The following is a 12,525-nucleotide window of genomic DNA, read 5'->3' on the forward strand; positions in this document are numbered from 1 at the left end:
GGGGCAGCGGGGCCCGAGTGCCATCCTCCCTCCACATGCCCCCAGACATCTTCAGTTGCCTCTCCACCAGACAGCAACCGTATCTGCTTCCAGCCAAGGTCTCTTTTTGGGATTCTGGCCCCACCCATCCCACTGTCCTGGGTACTCCGAATTCCTCCCAGAACCATGGCCAAAAGCTGGGCTGGTCATCCTCCTCTACCCTGCTCCTCCCCTGGGGACCCCGGCCCTGCTGGGGATGCTGTCCTGGCCGTGACCCTCACAGCCACAGCCTCTGCTCTGCCACAGGGCAGCTCACCAGGACACCACGGAGATCCAGCCCAGAGTCCCCCCTTGAAATCTCAGGCCAAACCGAGGCAGCTCTCCTCCCAGGAGCTTCCAGTGCACTCCCCGCGGGCCTCCGGGGTAAAGATCCAATTCCCTGGCTTGGTGTGAAGGTCCAGGAGCTCGAGCTCTGGTGTCCAGCACACCTGACACCTTTGAGGGTCAGGCCTGAGCTTAGAAACCAAGTCCTGTCCCTCAGGAGTGCAAACCTAGGGAAACAGACCCAGCACTCGCCATTCCAGCAGCCTGGTGTGCTGCCTCTGCCAGCACCAGGGGGCGGGCCCACCAGGCGTCTGCAGTCTGAGGCTTCTCTCCAGCAGTCACAGTTGGAGGACCGGAGTCCCCCAGCCCTGAGCTCCAGAGGCGCTTGACAGTTATTTCCTAATTGACAACCCATGGCAAAAAATAGGGGTAAGGGAACAGCACCAGGGCAGGGGAGCAGTGACTCCAGGGCTGGTGGGCTCGGGTGCAGCTGGGGTGCTAGGGCTTCTGAACAGCTCTCCACAACCCCGCCCAGCACCCCGCTCACCTTCCTCACCGCAGAGTCAGGCCCCTCACTCCCAGCTCCCGGGGACTCCCGGGGACCCCGACTGCAGAGGTGCAGGAGGAGGGCCCTGCCTGCCTGAACCAGGGCCCACAGGTAGCAAGGGGACTAGACAGCTGAGAGCTCTGCCAGGTTCTGGCTGCCTCAGGGACACGGGGAGGGGGCCCTTGAGCCAGCAGCTCAGGACTTGCCTGGGAGAGACCTAGTCAAGGGAGGGGGCTCAGGTCCCACTGAGCTCAGGGATATTCTTGGAGCCTGAGTCAGCAGCAAGCAAACTGAGGCGAAGGATTTTTTGCTCTGCCTGTCCAGGCAGCAGTTAGCAAGCAAATGGGAACACAGCGCCCCAGGCTAGTCTCCTCCCAGAATCCAGAGTAAATATTATGAAGGTGGCCTCCTCGGGGAGTCCGTGTTCCCTTTTGATCCATTTGGGGCCCAGGGTCCACAGCAAGAGGCTTCCCACCTGAACCCCCAAGTCCCCAGGCTGGGCCCTCCATCCGGGGGAAGGCTGTGCGTGCAGTTCCCATGGGCTGCCACGCCTCGTTCTTGGGACAGACTAGCCAGGAGCATCCCCCACGTGGCTAAGTGGGAACATCTGGCCCCAGCTCCTTGCAGACATGAAAGGCTTCCGGACTCCCTGCTGCAGGCCCCACGCTTGCCCCTGGCTGAGGACACATCAGCCTGTGGGAAGGCGGAAGGATCTGGGTATACAGAACTGGGGGGAAGTCCCTGCCACCCCATCCACTGCCCAGTGAACTATGCCAAAGACGAGAGAGGACAGCACAGTTCTCAACACAGGACTTTATTGGTGGCAGTGTGCAGCACAGGACTGAAGAGCTGAAGTGGCATGTTTGTGGTGGGGGGACCATGAACCCCAGCCCTGCCCTCTTGCCTACACAGGCTTCCTGCCTAGAAGCGCAGCCAGAACATGCCGCTACGGATCCGGTTGTAGTCGGGAAGCTGCTCAATGGGGCCTGTAGGGAGAGGGTGGGGTGTGAGGGTGGGGTACCTGGCTGGTACAGGGACACCTGGCCCTGTGCCGCACCCAATTCAGAGCTGCCCAGAGCAGCACAAGACAGGCTTTGAGTGCAGAGGGAAAAGAACATTCCTCCAGGGGTACTGAGCCTGTCCCTTCATGCTCCGGCCCTCGGAGCCCCACCCCCCACACAGAGGTGTCCGTTACCTGGTGGGTGTCGGGTACTGATGGAGGCACCTTGGCAGGGAGTCAAGGAGCTGCTGGGACAGGTTTTCTGAGCAAGAGCTCCCTGGCAGCCAGACTATGGGCAGAGCCTCTTGGGGGCCTCAACTGGCTGCTTCCAGTGGAGGTTGGGGGGTGGGGATGGCCAAATGAACGGCCCAGGGAGAAAGACAAAGAGCAGGCCTTCTAGGTCACTCACCCATTGCAGCCACTGCTGGACACTGGTCATAAAAGTACTTGGAGCAGACCTCACGGACTACGTTGGCATCCACCTCCTGTAGGGGGAAGCAGAGAGCACACTGACTAACAGGCACCTGGGGACCACCTCGGCCTGTCCAGGTTACCCAACCAACACAGACCCTCCCCTCGCACCATGGCGCAAAAGCACAAAAGCAGCAGGGCTCGCCCATCCCCACAGCCGGCGCCTCTGCCCGCCTTCCTCTTCCCTCTTCCTCCTGTGGTGCTAGCCTGGCAGTGACACTGCCTGGGACCCCAGGGAATCTGCACTGTCGGGCCTCAACTGCCCACCCGCTGAGCGTCTGCCAGATCAAAACTCCAGAACCTCTCTCCCAGGGGCTTACCGAAATCAGGCTTTCCCACTCGGCCAGGGGGATGCGGCGGCCGTAGGTTAGGAGACTCCGTCCGATGTCCTCACACACAGGAGTGGTGCCTGCGAGGGGGAGGCAAGGCTCACAGGTCCTCCCAGTGCATCCTGGCCCACAGCTTGAGCTCACACCCGAACCTGGGTCTGACCCCAGACCCCCACCCTCACTTCCACAACCTGTCACTGTCGGAACAGGCAACAGGCTGCGGCCCTGGCCCACCCACACCTGTATGTGAAGCCCCAAGCCTGTGGGTGGGGTGCTGGGGTGTGCTGCAGCCTTCAAAGCTTTTTCTTCCAGTCTTGGTTAGGGGCGGTAGCCACCCGGGGGCTGTCACTGCCAGGGTGCACGCCACCCCTGCCCCGAGGGCTGCAGGACTCACCATCCAGATGAGACACCAGGGCATTTCGGAGTTGATTCTTGCCCCGACGCACGTCACTCTCCGTGGCACTGGTGCAGAGGCGCATCCTGAAGCCGGGGAAGGATTCGCTCTGAGAGCCGGTGCTGCCTCCCGGCCTCCCAGCCTCCCAGCGGCCTGCTCCAAGGCCCCTGCCTCGCCCACCCAGTGCGGCCGGGCGGGCACTCACCACTGGCCTTGCAGGAAGAACATCATGTCATCGATGTTCATGCGGTCACAGACGAAGTGTGCGCCCAGCAAGCCCGTCTCTGCGTAGCAGATGTTGAAGGTCTGGAAGCTCTGGCACAGCTTGTTGGCCACAGAGACTGACGCCAGCGGGCTGGACAGGTGCTACCAGGGCACAGGGGTCAGCACCCACACTTCAGCCTGCAGCCCACACCCTGTACCCCACAGTACGAGCGCACGGTCCCAGAACCCTCTTCCCTAAAAGCAAGGTCCCACGCCCAGCCTGGCACTCACTGTGCCGCCGCCGTAAGTGCAGTCATAGTGGCCGATCATGGCATTGGCCACTTGGAGAGCCACATTGTCCGGGTTGGCCCAGCCAGGCCCCTCCACTGCAATGGCCACATGGGCCAAGGGCAGGGCGTCATCACGGTGGCATATCTGAAACAGTGCATGGCAAAAATGAGTGCCGGCCGGACTGCCCAGGCAACCAGAAAAGGTGCCAGGTGTGGGTGAAGTGTGTGTGTGTGCAAGTGTGAACACGTGCTTGTGAGGTAGTAGCCACAGGACCCCCTCCCACCTGCTGAGGCATCTCTGGCGTCGTGAAGATAACCAGGCACACAAGGGCCCTCCCAGTGGCCCCGGCTGAGGGCGCTACCCCTGCCCACCAGGCAGCCTACCTGGCTGCCAGTGAAGCGGCACGGAGAGAGAGTGGGTACGGCGTCCTCTGAGTACGTCCCAGAGACGCCGCTGAAGTGCTTCTGGGCAAGGTCCACCAGCTGCCGGTGCTCCACCCCTGCCGAGGCAGACACCAGTGTCACTGGCCAGCCGGGGGCCGAGGCACGGGGCAGGGGGAATCACGCAAAGGAGCTGTCTCTCTGTGGGAGACAGCCAAAGGAAGACACGAGCTCAAGATGAGGTGGGGGAGACCCTCCGTGGCCAGACTCTGCCTCTCGAGCAGCAAAGGAAAGCAGCAGCAGCCAAACTTGAAAACAGTGCCCGTGTGATGCATCCCACCTGAGTCAAGGACAAGGCTGAGGGTCCCCGGGCACAAGGCCACCTGCTCTGCGGGGCCCCTCTGGCCCTTCTCAGGCAGATCCCAGCTGCTGACCCTGTGAGGGGTGGTAAGTGGGAGGGCACAGAGAGGTGACACTACAGAGCTGTGACTAGTTCTGGGGGCCCGAGGGCTGAGGTGAGCGCACTTAGCAATAATGTCACCCACTCGTGCCCTCTGGACCCCCGAGGGGCGTCACCTTAACGACAGGGGCCCCTGCTGCCCTAGCACGCCGGCCGCTGGGTGCAAGGGTGGTGGGCAGTCTTCCCCGGAGCACAGCCCCCCGGGCCGCTGCCTTCTATTCTGTCCTTCCCTGAGCTCGGGTTCTGCTGGACTCGACAACAGTCTCACACGCCAGTAGCTCCAACCGCTCTTGGTCCCCAGATGAAGTGACCCCAAAGCCACCCATCACGCTCTTCCTACCAGTCTTTTATATCCAAGCGGATGCCAAAACCACAAGCCAGAGAAGTGCCCTTGACCTGCTCCCATCCCCTCCGCCACGTCCGGGTCTCCATCCGTTTCCATCTACATAACCACCTTGAGTCCATCTACTCTCACCCTGCTCCTGCCGTTGCTGCCTGAAACAGCCCCTCCCTGGTCTGCCGGCCTCTGCTCTGGTGCCCACACACGACACTGCCCTTGCCCTCTGCTCAGGCGCTCCCTCCCCACCTACCTCCCACTGTTCGTTAGGCATCTGTTCACGTAACACATGCTTCAAAGGCAGCCCCTGAACCCCCAACTTCACGTCTTCCATTAAAACCCCCCGCCCTCTGTGCCTCCCTTTCAAGGCATCTCCCAGTCTGTCATCAAACATGCTCCCCCGTCCTAAGTCTGGAGGGCCCCACGGAGGCCTGTGCTGAGAGAGGACCAGCACCCTGTGTGGCCAGCTCTGGTGGCGGCAGCTGGGAAGATGGCCATCCCCCCTCAGAGGCGTGGGACAGAGGCCGCTCCCATCAAGACTGGGTGGGAACAGGGTGCTCAGGAAGGTCCCCTACAGTCAGAAACACAGTACCTGGGCAACCGAGGCCGGTGCCCACCCACCGTTACCGCAGGGTTTCAACGAGCCCATCGCTCACCTCCAGCTGCCGCGAGCACCATGCGAGGGGCCTTGTAATGCTGGCTGAGGTACTCGGTCAGGTCGGCTCGGGACAGCTTCCTGCAACACATACGGCCAGTGGGTCAACACCTGCCCCGAACCAGAGTGACCCGGGTCACCCAAAATGGGGCTGAGGAGGCAGACAAGGAGACACATGGCTTCTCCAGAGAACAAGCCTGAGCACTCTGCCCAACCCCTCCCCAAGCCTGCCACCCACCCCTCTGGGGCCCGGAGGGCAGCACTCGCCTGGCCTCAGGACAGGGGCGCTGTCCTCAGTGAGGATGGTGTGGGCTGGGGCCTCTCAAGGGGCAGCATCAGAGCCCATCCCACCCCGGGACCAAAAGCCACATGGACAGGAGACCCAGAAACTCTCGCCCTCAGGACGTCAGGACACACGTGGGAGCATGTCCTGAAAGCAAGCTCTAAATTCGAGCAAAGGCCACATGGGAATCAGAAAAGATCCACAGGGACCAAGCTCCCAACAGCGTGAACTGGAAAAATAAGGAGCAGAGGCAGCCAGCTAAAACCAAACTCCCACGGATGTGGCCTAGCTGGGCTGGAATGGGGTCACGTGCCTCACCTGAGCCCAGCTAGTTCTCACCTGACATTCTCACTGGGCCCCTCCACGGACTGGGCTAGAGGCGTGCCCTGGAAGGCGGTGGCGTGCAGATAGTTGAAGACGACGTCCCGCAGAGACGCATCGTTCTCCTGCAGCTCCCGCAGGATCACGTCGCGCTCCTTCTCAATCTGTGAGTCTTCCAGGCTGCAGTTCTGCACAATGTCCGCCAGGAGCTCCACAGCTGGACGCGGGGACAGGTTTGGGCATCAGGTGGGCCACTGGAGACCAGTAACATGGACACCCAGGCCCGGCAGCCCTGGTTGCCCTGCTGCAAAGCCATCCTCTAAAGCCAGGCGAGGGGCCCCTGCATGCCAGTCTTCTGCCTCTGGAGTGCTATCCCTGTCCCTGCCATTCCCCCAGGAGTCACCTTTCGGCAGGTCCTGGGACAGTGCCTTGATGTAGTAAGCCGTGTGCTCCCGGGTGCTGTAGGCACTAAGGTGGGCCCCCATGCTCTCCACCTCCTTCTCCAAGGCATTGCCAGGCCGATTCTTTGTTCCCTGGAACCAGACATCAAAAGCACCAATCAGGAGCCACTTGAGAGCCCAGGAGGCTAAAGTCTCGGCAGAACCAGTGGTGTTCAGCAAAGAGCGTGGGGATGGAGGACACACAGTCTGTGCTAACCAAGCACTAAGCAGGCTTGAGCTACCTGAGGCCACAGAACAGAGACAGCCAGAGGCCAGGAAAGAAGGGCACGGCCACAGCAAGTGTTCCCTGAAATCCAGCTACCCCCCGCCCCTTACCGACAGTCACGGTCAGGTACGCTCACACCTGTGTGCCTGGGTTGACGGTACGACTACCTGCTCTCCCCACACACCATACATACGCCTGTGTACAGGGGCTAAAGAGCAGTGGCCTCTGTGGGACTAACCCCAGTTGTGCATGTCACACGCACAAGCACACTAAGATCTATACACATGGATGCCATAGCTGGCTAGACTGCCATTCTTGCTACGCATCCCTACCCATCCCATATTTCCTTCTCCATAAATCCATTCATTCAAACATTTCAGTCCTGGCTGGTGTGGCTCAGTGGATTGAGCACCGACCTGCAAACCAAAGGGTCACTGGTTCGGTTCCCAGTCAGGGCACATGCCTGGGTTGTGGGCCAGGTCCCCAGTTGGGGGCACATGAGAGGCAACCACACTGATGTTTCTCCCCCGTTGTCTAAAATAAAATCTTTAAAAAAATTTTTTCAGTCTCTACTCTGAGCCAACATGGGCTGGCTGAGGGCTACAGTAGCGACTGTCCTCCACCCGAGCAGAGGGCTGCACAAGAGCGCACGCTCACCCCGGTCCATGGGCGTGTTATGACACATGTCTGTCTACACGTGTTCCACACCTCGTCAGAGCACACAGGCCTGGCCTCTCTGGTGGAGACAGGGCTCCAGTGGCTCCATTTTGTTTGTTTTTTTGACTCTGGGGGCCTTGTGCAGGGGCCCACCAGAGAGGTGCTCACTCAGAAGAGGCAAAGCCACACGCTCCTTCCAGAAAGGCCAGCGAGAGGCCAGTCCCCAGCTGAAGCCCCTAACTGGGGAGGCTGCCTTTTCTGACCTGCATCCTCCAGAGGAGCAACACGCGGCCCAGGGGAGCGACGGGGTTGCGGGAGCCTCACCTTGAAAGCCAGATGCTCCACAAAGTAGCCTGCCCCATTGTTCTTCTCGTTCTCGTACCGGCTGCCGACATCAATCCACACCCCGACCTGGACAAGAAGTAACAGACAAAGCACTCCAGACCCCACTTACGCCCACCCCACCAGGACCCCACCCACCCACAGAGGCTAAAGCTGAGGCTCACAGTCCCAGGGTGGGGGACAGCTGTCTCCAAGCAGGACCATCGTGTTTACAGGTGCGCAGGGCACCACCAGCTAAATGACCAGTCACTCTCTTCACCTCTCCGGCCTGCTGTCCTTCCTGACTAGTTAGCAAGGACGCCCACGGAAGTTTCTAACTGGGTACGCTCACCTGGTACCACCATCACATGAAATTGAAATTCTTAAATTCAGTCTTAATTTTCAGTTGTTTTCTTCTAGGCAAGTAACACATGATTTACAACTTATTTTCTCCTTTCTAAAAATTATGCTCTGCCTCGTTCCGGTGATTTTAACCTTTCACCATTAAGGAAGGAGGCCACCGGTTCAGACGCTGAACGTTCTGTACTAATAAAAGCCTGCCCTGACTGATGTGCCTCAGTTTGGTATCATTCTGCAAAGCAAAAGGCCGCTAGTTCAATTCCCAGTCAGGGCACACTCCTGGGTTGCAGGGTTCAGTCCCTAGTCAGGAGAGTATAAGAAGGACCATTGATGTTTTTCTCTCAGAGATATTTCTCTCCCTCTCCCGTCTCCAGTCAATCAATCAATCTTAAAAAAGAAAACAGCTTTCACACATAAAGTTTTAAAAGTATATTTTATTATGGCATTACAGTGGTCCCAGTTGTTCTCCCTCTGCCTGGTTCCCCCTTCCCTCCAGCTACCCCATCTTAGTTCATGCCCATGGGTTACACATGTAAATTCTCTGGCTTCTCCATTGCTTATACTGTTCTTAACATCCCCATCTATTCTACATCTACCCAATTACACTTCTAAATCCCTGCACCTTTTCCCCCATTCTCCTCCTTCCCCCTCCCAGCTGATAACCCTCCAGATGGTCTCCATATCTATGATTCTATTCCTGTTCTAGTTGCTTGCTTAGGTTTTTTTTAGATTCAGTTGTTGATCTGTTGTCATTTTAACGTTCATAGCGTTGATCTTTTCCCTAAGAAAGTCCCTTTAATATTTCCTATAATAAGGGTTTGGTGGTGATGAACTCCTTTAGCTTTACCTTTTCTGGGAAGTACTTTATCTGCCCTTCCATTCTAAATGAAAGCTTTGCTGAACAGAGTAATCTAGGCTGTAGGTCCTTGCTTTTCATCACTTTGAATACTTCTTGCTACTCTCTTCTATCCTGCAGTTTCTTTTGAGAAATCAGCTGACAGTCTTAGGGGAACTTCTTTATAGGTAACTATCTGCTTTTCTCTTGTTGCTTTTGAGATTCTCTTTATCTTTAGTTAATCTTTGGCATTTTAATTATGATGTGTCTTGGTGCAGACTTCTTTGGATCCAACTTGTTTGGGAGTCTTTGTGCTGCCTGGACCTGTACATCTATTTCCTTTGCTAAATCACAGAAGTTCTCTTTCATCATTTTTTCAAAAAAGTTTTCAATTTCTTGCTCTTCCCCTTCTCCTCTTGGTATCCTTGATTCAGATGATGGCCCTTTTGGAGATGTCCCTGAGTCTTCTTCTTAAATGACCATTTTTTAAAACTCGTTTCTTCATTCTGTTCTGGTTGAATGTTCATTTCTTCCTTGTGTTCCAAATCACTGATTTGAATCCCAGCTTCCTCCCCTTCACTGTTGGTTTCCTGTGGATTTTCCTTTGGTAGAGCCTTCCTTTCTCCCATTATGTTTTTGCTGTACTCAGTGAGATCTTTGAGTGTTCTGATCACCAGTGTTTTGAAATCTGCATCTGATAGGCTGCCTAGCTCTGCATCACTTATTTCTTTTTCTGGGGTTCTGTTCTGTTCCTTCATCTGGGCCATATTTCTTTGTCTCCTGATTTTGATAGTCTCCCTGTGCCTATGTACCAGGTAGGGCTGCTTTGATTCTGTTTTAGTGCACCTGTTAAGTCATATGGGGCGGAACCTTGGGTGTTTACCTGGGTGGGGCAACCATGGCTCTGTGTGTGGGGGGTGGGGTCAAAAAGGGGACAATGCCACCGCTGCCCGACCTCTGGGGGCTTGTCTGGCCCTTGACCCATTTCCAGTCCCTTCACCTTCTTCCCATAAGTGACTGGCACCCCTCCAGAGGCCGTCCTGGTTGTGGTTCTCTGGTGGATGGGTTTGCATGCATCACAGGCTCTCCTGAGAAACTGGCAGTTTCTCCCACTGACCCAACCCCTGCTGGGTTTACAGCCAGAAGTTCTAAGGCTTCCTTCTCACTGGTGCTGGAGCCCTGAGCTGTGCAGTATGACTCGGGGCTGGGCGCCTCGGCTCACAAAGTGTCTCCCTGATTTCTACACACCAGCACATGTGAATGTGAGGCTGCCTGTTCTTCCAGCCACTGCTGCCTCGCCACCAGCACACCGAGTCCTCTCCACCCCAACTCCCTATCTCAGCCCCTCCTACCTGTCTGGATAAATACAGCTTCTTTAAATCCTTGGTTGTCAGACTCCCATACAGTTCTGGATGTTTTTCTAGCAGTTCTGGGTATTTTTCATTTTTAAGTTAGTTCCTTCTAACTTAGAGGTGTGTTCCTTCTTATGGTTGTATAATGAGGTGAAGTGTGTCTACCTACGCACACCTTTATCTTGACTGGAAGCCCCCTAAAAAGTTTTAAAGCAGCCGGCCACCCGGCAAACCAAGTGTCTCCTTGATACCCAAGAGGAGAATCTTGTACTTAAAAAAAATTTTTTTTAAAGATTTTATTTATTTTTTAGAGAGGGGAAGAGAGGGAAAAAAATATCAATGTGTGGTTGCTTCTTGTGCACCCCCTGCTGAAGACCTGGCTTGCAACCCAGACATGTGCCCTGACTGGGAATCGAACCAGAAACCCTTTGATTCACAGGCTGGCACTCAACCACTGAGCCACACCAGCTAGGGCAAGAATCTTCTAATTTTCTTAATAGTCTCCTGGTGTGCTATGAAACAAATGACACCACTCACCCCATATATCACATAGATTTAGTCTTTTAATTTACTCCTTGTCCATAATTGACTTAAAATTTCACATCTACTTTACTAAGAGATATTGATGTACAACCATATACCATAAACTCTTACATGAACATCTATTTGACACCTAACATCTTGGAAAGAAAGATGCACTTTACAATCCATGCACTTTACAATCCATGGTTTCCTTTGAGTATAACTGACAAACTTCTTTCTCTGATGCTCCTCCCTACATCTAGAGCATCTTGCAGTCCAGGATATACAGCATTCTCTGCCAAGCTTTCTTAACAGGCTTTGGGTTGGCTCATATAGGTGCCACATAGGTAAGGAAGTTATCCGTCACCTTTTGCTGTACTCTGTAAGAGCATCACACAGGACATTACTTGTTCTTGAGATTTTGCCATAGAACCACTTAGCCTTGGAGTATGGAGTGGGGAGAAGGGGAGGATTGCTTCTTGAGAATCTTCTCTCCTATTCATGTATCTAATCAAGATGTCTATCCTTTAGTTAATTTTGAGGATTTGCATTTGTTTGTAAAAGTCACTCATTTCACTAGAACCTTCCTTTGCAGTGCATTCCTAGTTTAGCAAGTAGTCAAGGTGGGGCCTAAGTAAGGATTGGTGTGAAAGAGTCAATCCAGCAATGAATGAGCAGGAGTGACCCAAACCACAGAGACCTCGTATTCAAGGTCACACCCTGACCTGGGAAGACTCCCAGGCAATAAAGAGGTCCCCTCTGGCCAGCGGGCCCTACTCACCGTGCAGGTAGGCTGTGAGGACTGCTCCGAGGCCACTCGTAGCCCGTTGTCCAGCTGGCTGATTTGCGTTTCTGGCATGCTCTGGAGGACCTGGGCGAAGGTGGCCGTGCTCCGCAAGGCAGGCGACTTCAGCAGGGCCGGCTGCTGTTAACCGGACGATAGGGACTGAGGACTGAGTTGGGGTATCACTCCTCAGATCCCAGGCCCGCAGGGGTATTCCCGTCCCCGCCCCCAGGCTAGTCGCGACACTGCTATGCCCGCCCTGGGACGTGACCTTCGCACGGCCCTGACCCCCAACCTCCTCAATATCGACGCGCCACGGCTAACAGCCCACACCAAGTCAGCGTCCCAAAGCCCCACGTCCCATAACCCTGCGCCCCCCGCTGCCACCTCACCGAGTGGCGGGTGCGCAGCAATACTCGCGTCCCAGCGCCGGCCACCCGGCAAACCGCGGAAGCCGCCATCTTCTAGTTCAGATAGCCGGGGTCGCGTCACGCATGCGTTTGTGGATGCGACTGCGTCCGAGGCGCAGGCGCAGACCACAGCCTTGGCGCTCGGCCGCCCCCTGGCGGAATCCCAGGATATTCACTTCTGGCTGGTCGATGGTGCTGTCCGCCCCGTCCGCAAGCACTTGCGCGCATACGTCCGCTGGGTTGTCTGTCGGCCTGCGCGGGTCCGTCTTCGGTCCAACCCGTCCGCTCCTTTCATCCATAGGAGGCAGGGTGAGCGGTGTTTCTCACGGTCCGCGAGCCCCCCCTAATCCACTGCGTGCTCGGACTAGGCTAAAGCACCAGCGAGAAATCCTGGGACTAAAGGGCAGTTGCTGAAAGACGCGGTTTTCTCTTTTAAAGGAATGAAGTAAATTCAGACGTTGACGTGGAAGGATTTTAACGATATATTGCTAAGGAAAAAAGGAGCAGTTGAGACGAATTTGTGAAATGGGTTCCTTGTGTGGAAAGCAACACACACACCACAAACAACAAAACAACGGTGCCTTTTCTCATAGTTTCCAATTACATGTTCCCCATTTCCCTTATGAGCTATCATTGGCAACGG

The 12,525-nt window shown here is 55.8% G+C and overlaps 1 protein-coding gene across 2 annotated transcripts; it reads right to left on the reverse strand.

The window, feature by feature from the left end:
- Positions 1-1,648: 1,648 nt before the first annotated feature.
- On the reverse strand, positions 1,649-11,974 carry LOC119036682 (cytochrome b-c1 complex subunit 1, mitochondrial). Of its 2 annotated transcripts, none has more exons than XM_037128570.2 (13): positions 11,865-11,974; positions 11,470-11,613; positions 7,623-7,709; positions 6,379-6,508; positions 5,994-6,192; positions 5,373-5,452; positions 3,923-4,038; positions 3,540-3,683; positions 3,250-3,410; positions 3,045-3,130; positions 2,642-2,730; positions 2,260-2,335; positions 1,649-1,836 (listed from the first exon to the last, which is right to left on the reverse strand). In XM_037128570.2, exons 1-13 carry the CDS (start codon positions 11,931-11,933, stop codon positions 1,772-1,774), a joined length of 1,446 nt encoding a protein of 481 aa, XP_036984465.2. In that variant the 5' UTR covers positions 11,934-11,974; the 3' UTR covers positions 1,649-1,771. The 2 variants fall into 2 exon arrangements, with proteins under 2 accessions (XP_036984465.2, XP_036984466.2); XM_037128571.2 differs by having other exon boundaries at positions 11,470-11,610; positions 11,865-11,973.
- Between the last annotated feature and the right edge of the window lie 551 nt (positions 11,975-12,525).

The sequence above is a fragment of the Artibeus jamaicensis genome, unplaced genomic scaffold, assembly GCF_021234435.1.
Source record: "Artibeus jamaicensis isolate MK-2021 breed Jamaican fruit bat unplaced genomic scaffold, CSHL_Jam_final contig_519, whole genome shotgun sequence".
Classification (NCBI taxonomy): domain Eukaryota; kingdom Metazoa; phylum Chordata; class Mammalia; order Chiroptera; family Phyllostomidae; genus Artibeus; species Artibeus jamaicensis.